General features: G+C 33.7%; 1 protein-coding gene across 1 annotated transcript; it reads left to right on the forward strand.

Moving 5' to 3' along the window:
- Positions 1–1775: 1775 nt before the first annotated feature.
- On the forward strand, positions 1776–5251 carry TRM5 (zinc finger CCCH domain protein). Its single transcript, XM_085723809.1, has 4 exons — positions 1776–2052; positions 2128–3195; positions 3321–3510; positions 4488–5251. The coding sequence occupies exons 1-4, from the start codon at positions 1903–1905 to the stop codon at positions 5045–5047; spliced, it is 1968 nt and encodes a 655-aa protein (XP_085579935.1). The 5' UTR covers positions 1776–1902; the 3' UTR covers positions 5048–5251.
- Positions 5252–5994: the final 743 nt, after the last annotated feature.

The following is a 5994-nucleotide window of genomic DNA, read 5'->3' on the forward strand; positions in this document are numbered from 1 at the left end:
AGGTTTAATGGCACGGTGCCATTAATGGCACCAAATTGCTACCCGTATAGGTCAAGCATCATGAGACACCTTCAGTTATTTTTTTTGGTACAAAATGAATAGGAACCATTAGATTTAAATGAAAACCAATGGATGGTGGTGATCTACAAGAATGTTGACCCACTAAAATATTATTATTTAAAAATTATTATAAGCAAAAATTCATAAAAAAAAATGCATTATTGTAAAATAATTCAAATTATGTATAATTTATTCCTTAAACTAATGATTATTTTACATATGTTTTATGTGAGATTTGGATAATGTATCTCGAAGTTACAAACTCAAGTTCTTACTACTGAGCTGACTTCTCTTAGACTTATTCATTCTATTTTGATAACACATAAATATTATACCGCACACTTTAACTTTGACGGCGAATTGCTAATCAAACAAAAACCATTAATTAGAAAATTCATTTATATTTTATTTCTTGATGAGAAGATTTTTATTTAAGTAATACGATAATTGTATAATTTTATTAATTTCACAAAGGACACGGATTTTTGATTATGGATACTTAAAATATATTTATTTTATTCTATATGTGTTAATAATCTTATTAAATCCAGTTAATTTAATCCATATGTGCATCTATTAATTTATGAGTATTTAAAATATGATTTATTTTATTCTATCCGTGTGTATCCATTAAACTATTTGTCTCGTATTGATCCTTGCAACGCTGGATAAATACACCAGATAATGTTTAAATAATAATATTTAAGTGGATAAGCATTCCTTTAGATCACAACCATGTTTTCATTTAAATTAAATTCAATGGTCCTATTAATTTTGTACAAATAAAAAATGAAGGTCTCTCTCACTGTGCTTGACCTATACTATACATGTCTCGCACCAGAGACAACACCTAAAGATTGAACATATTTATCGTTGTTGTGAGACTTCTATTATTATTAATCGAATACCAACAATTTTAACATCGTGTTCAATTAAATTAAGTGAACGATAAATGAATTTCAAAATTTTGTTATGTTCCTTAACATTTGTGTTAAATGCACAAGTTAACATGATACACCCTCCGGTCACTATTATAAACAAAAATCAATATTTTAGATTCGTTCATTAAATAATGTATATGGTCTATAATAATGTTCATGTACATCATTAATTGAATGAACCTAAAATGCAAAATTTTGTTTATAATAGTGACCAGAGGGTGTATTTTTCTAATTATTCATTGAACATAATTAATAACATAATTAAATATCTTAAAAAATTAAATTATTTTCAAAATTGTTGTAAATCTAGTGTGTTTATAACAATTTTCAGAATTAACTTCAAACATAAACCACACTGAAATGAATAATTATATGTGTTTACAACAATTTTGAACACATATATTAGCAAATGATTTATGTTTAATCTTTTTTTTTGTCAAGTAGCCTAGTGACTAGAGCTCACACAATTAAATTGTGAAGAAGTGAAGTGTCCGGGATTCGAATTCAACCCCTGCATATAATATGCAGTATCCCTAACAACTGAAAGCTTACATGATATAGAAAAAAAATGATTTATGTTTCATCTCACTGGATAACCTGTTTTAGTCTCACACACAAAAAATGTTCGGTAACTTGTTTGGGATATAGAAAAAAAAATAAATAAAGGGCAAAAATATAATTTGGTAAGATTTATGGTCTTGCGTTTTAAAGACGAGAAAAGCGGGAGTGTAGAATAAAAGGAAGAAAGAGTGACCACATACTACAGTGTTGACTGTTGAGAAACAGAGCTAGGAACAGAGAAGCAGCAGAACAGAAGAATGTGAGAAACTGAAAAAATGTTCAAGTCTTCACAATATTGAGAAACAAACAAATCAAAGAGAGAAATAGAGAGTGAAAGAAAATGACAAGAGAGATGGAAGTAAAAGATCAAAAGCTTGAGAAACAAATCCAGAAACAAATAGGGTGCATGGCAGGTTTCTTTCACATCTTCGATCGCCACCCAGGAAAACGCATCTACTCCGTTAAAAGACTCCCTTCTTCAATATCAACGGTATCAATTCATTCAATCATACTTTCACACTCTCTGGTTCACTCTCATATAACTAACCATTTCATAATTTTACAGGAACCTGAAACAAACGGTGACTCACCAGCTGAATCAACACCAGAAACATCTACTACACCTCAACCAGAAAAGACACCGGTTCTTCCGGTTTTTGATTTCAAAGAAGGAACAAAATCTCCATGGAAATTCACTAGAGAAGCTCCAAGACTATCGTTGGATAGCAGAGCTATTGTAGATGCAAAAGGAACAATGACAATCCATCCAAAAGAGGAAGAAAAACGACGACGTTCAACTTCCACCAGCGTCGTTGCTAAACTCATGGGTCTTGAAGACTCTGATCCAAACCCTAAGCTTCTAAGATCTGCTTCTGAATCAACTGTTCATAGAGATCTATCATCTCAACAGTATCGTTTCTTTGACACTACAAATTTCCAGTTAAAGCAATTCGACAAAGTTTCATCTTTAAACGACAGTGTTATAGATCTAAACGAGAAAACAGAACCAGTCAGAGGAACAATAATAAAACAAAAGAAATGTTTCTATGATTCTGCTGATTTTTTCCCTGGTCCGAAACAGAGTGGTACTGTTTCAGTTCAAGGTGAGATTGAGAAACGGTTGAAGATGCGTGGGATTCATGAACCTTCTAAAGATCTTGACACACTGAAACAAATCCTTGAAGCGTTGCAGTTGAAAGGACTATTACATTCTAAGAAATCAATGCATGTAACAAATCAAAGAAACTTTGTTATTGAGAATGTGAATGATTCTCAATCTCCTATTGTGGTTATGAAGCCAGGAAGATCAATTAATCGAACCGGTTGGATCGGAAATGATTCTCCACCACCGGTTTCCACTTTCCGGTCTAAACCACGGGTTCGAACTGATCATATTCAACCGCAGGTTAGAAATAGAAACAACGTAAACTCACCCACGGGCAGTCCCAATCGCGTGAGAAAGATTACCAATGTTGATCGCAGAAGAGTTACTCCGGTTCATTCTTCGAGGAGTGAACCGAACCGGCAATCACCGAACCAGTCGCCGAGGATGAGAAAAGTTGCCACTTACCAAAAAGAGAAGGCCTCGGTGGAAGATGAATCATCAAGTACCTCTTCACATACCGATACAGAGGTTTGTACAGTATATTTTATTAATTAATTTTTCATATCTTAAATCGATTAGATCACGATAGTTACTAAATTACCTTAGTAAATTAATTAATGAGATTTATTATTTATTTGTTTACTACGGTGCAGAGGTTTAATAACAAGGTGGAGGAGCAATACAGAGAAGGGAAAGAACTGTTGAAGAGGTGTGATAAATTACTAAACAGTATAGCTGAGTTAGACCAACCGAGTCCAGTATCGGTTCTTGACTCATCGTTTTACAAAGACGACTCGTCGTGTACAGCGTCTCCAGTAATGAAACGAAGCATTGAATATAAAGGTAAATAGTAGTAGTAATGTACACAGACACATATGTCGTAATCGTTGGTTACTTGGCATTTGCTTTAGTTAGCTTTAGGTTGTGGTTTTTAGTCAGAGTGAGTTAATACTGGCGGTGATGTCATTGATAGATAAGTTTGGGCTACGCGTGTTTACTAGGTCTTTTAAGATTCAAACTGTTCTTTCCTATCTTTGGTAACATTAACAACTGTTTTGTTTTGTTGCTTGGGTAAATGGTGAATTTTTACTTGCTTCACTTTGGGAGGAGAAATTAGAATTTTCTTTTCTTTGTTTCACACTAGTAGTAATAGTGGAGTGGCAGTGGTAGTGATGAAATTTGTATCTTATTCTATCCTACGTGGACCAATGATTTGATACTAGGGAAGTGGAGTTGGTTGGTTCATTGACTACGTCAGAGAGTATACTTGTACGATCACGTGGGAGTGATGGCATTTTCTGCCTTTCTATTTCGATAGTGGTGTTGTGCTTGTGTGTCCCCGTGAAAATATTATTACCTCCACACACTGCACTTTGGAAGTGTAATTAAAAAGGAGTGAAGGAGCATTTTTTAAGTCGGTGGATTTGGTTTCTTAATAGACAAAATGCTTGAAATTAGAAGTATCGGATAAGAGATGACATGACCATGTGTTTATATGTGGGGATAATCTTCACAAGCCAGTTTTGTAGGATTATGTAAGGTCCAACCAATTTCTAAGAATAGTTTTTTGATTTTTGTAAATTGGTAAATGCATGTTTGAAACTGTATAGTGTCGGTCATAATAGCATCTTTAAAACTCATAATCTGCCAATAATTAATCCCTATATTATTGTAATAATCATGGACAAATTTGTTTCAAAGATGACGTAAATTTTATAAGCTAATGTGGGTTCAACGTAGAATGTGACATGTTTATTCGCCTAACCTCTAATGAACTTTATTTTGTTTCTTAATCTTAATGAACTTTGGTAAAACTGCAGATCTAGGAGCTGAGTCAGAAGATGATGCGTGGTGTGCAGCTTTGTGTTACAGTGAAGCAAAGTCAGAAGAAGATAACGATTTTGTATATGTTTCAGAAGTACTTCGTGCTTCTAATTATTTACCCGAAGACAATGACATGTTCCTCTTACTAGAACAGCAACAGTACCTCAAAGGAAACGACACTTCCAAAGTTTCCACTCTTCAAAGACGGTTAATTTTCGACACAATTCATGAAATCATCAACCGTAAACGCCATTTGCCACCGTGGAATGTGGAGAACGCGCCGACATTACATAGTATTTGGTCGGAATTTCGGAGGGTCCGAGAGAGGGAAGAGTTAGAGGACATGTTTGAAGTTATATGTGGGATTTTGAGGAAGGACATGAATGGAGAGAATGAATGGAGTGAATGTCACGTGGAAATTGGAGATGTAGTGTTGGACATCGAACGGTTCATATTCAAAGATCTTATATGCGAAACCATTAGAGATTTAGCATTGTGTAAGGTACCACGTAACAAAGTTTCAATGCTTCGTAGGAAGTTAGAGTTTTATAATTAGGACAAAACATGAAGGGAAAAAGAGGGGAAAAAAGGAAAAGCAAAGTAATAAATATAATAACACATGAAAAAAGGGAGGGGTTTTCTTTTGTTTTGGTTGCTTACTTTTTCCTTATCTTTAATAGTCCCATAGTTTACTCACTACTTTCTAATTGTCATATGTATGTTTTTTTAATTAGTGGAATCAGGAGGTGTAAACCTAAAATCCAGGCATGTTTAACGATGGCAACTTTTGCTTTTTTAATAGGTGATTAATTTTTGTGGAGAGTTGTTAGAAAAATCGAAAGCAATATGCGTTAGATTTCAAACGTGATGTCTCAGCAAGCACGTGAAATGAAAATTGAAAAGGCTTTGTTTAGTCATTTTTGTTACCAACTCCTAATTAAATCCTAATCATCGAAATAAAAGGTAAGCTTTAGTGGAGTTGTGTTGTGGGATGGGGTCAATAATGTTGAATATGGTTTAAGTTTTTTCTCTATGTGACAAACGAATGGAGGTCCCACACAATATTAATGGAGTAGCCATGCAAATCAATTGGCACAATTAGGCTACAACACTTTTGGACTTCTAGTTCTAGCCTAGGGGCTGCCACTTTAAGAAACAGAATATTGAATCGTTGTGTGCTTAATTTGTGAAACGGAAAAAATTGAAATTATTTTGAGGCGTTTACTTTCACAATGATTGTTTGATTTTGACATCATAACTTTAGCTTGTATTCTGGTCGCATTTTAAAGTTCTTGTACTATTTTGTTAGGATCTAATTGAAGTATTTTTCTTCAGCAGTTTTGGTTTAACAAATATGCATGTGCACGTATAATGAAACTGGTGAATAAAAGAAGGTATGGTTCTTTAATTAAAAAAATAAAATAGAAGAAGCGATGTTTAATTTGGATATACTAGTATGCTGTAAAATACAAAAAGATTACGTTTGGATTTCACTGTAAGATG

This window comes from Medicago sativa, chromosome 7 (genome assembly GCF_051527215.1).
Source record: "Medicago sativa cultivar Bolivia chromosome 7, Bolivia_mono, whole genome shotgun sequence".
NCBI classification, from domain to species: Eukaryota; Viridiplantae; Streptophyta; class Magnoliopsida; order Fabales; family Fabaceae; genus Medicago; species Medicago sativa.

What these genes read in the sequence shown, in the direction of transcription:
- TRM5 (XM_085723809.1), top strand. Translation starts at nt 1,903, where the DNA reads ATGACAAGAGAGATGGAAGTAAAAGATCAAAAGCTTGAGAAACAAATC. An exon ending in TCCCTTCTTCAATATCAACG is followed by an intron (nt 2,053 to 2,127) that starts GTATCAATTCAT and finishes ATAATTTTACAG; the next exon opens with GAACCTGAAACAAACGGTGA. An exon ending in ACGAAGCATTGAATATAAAG is followed by an intron (nt 3,511 to 4,487) that starts GTAAATAGTAGT and finishes GTAAAACTGCAG; the next exon opens with ATCTAGGAGCTGAGTCAGAA.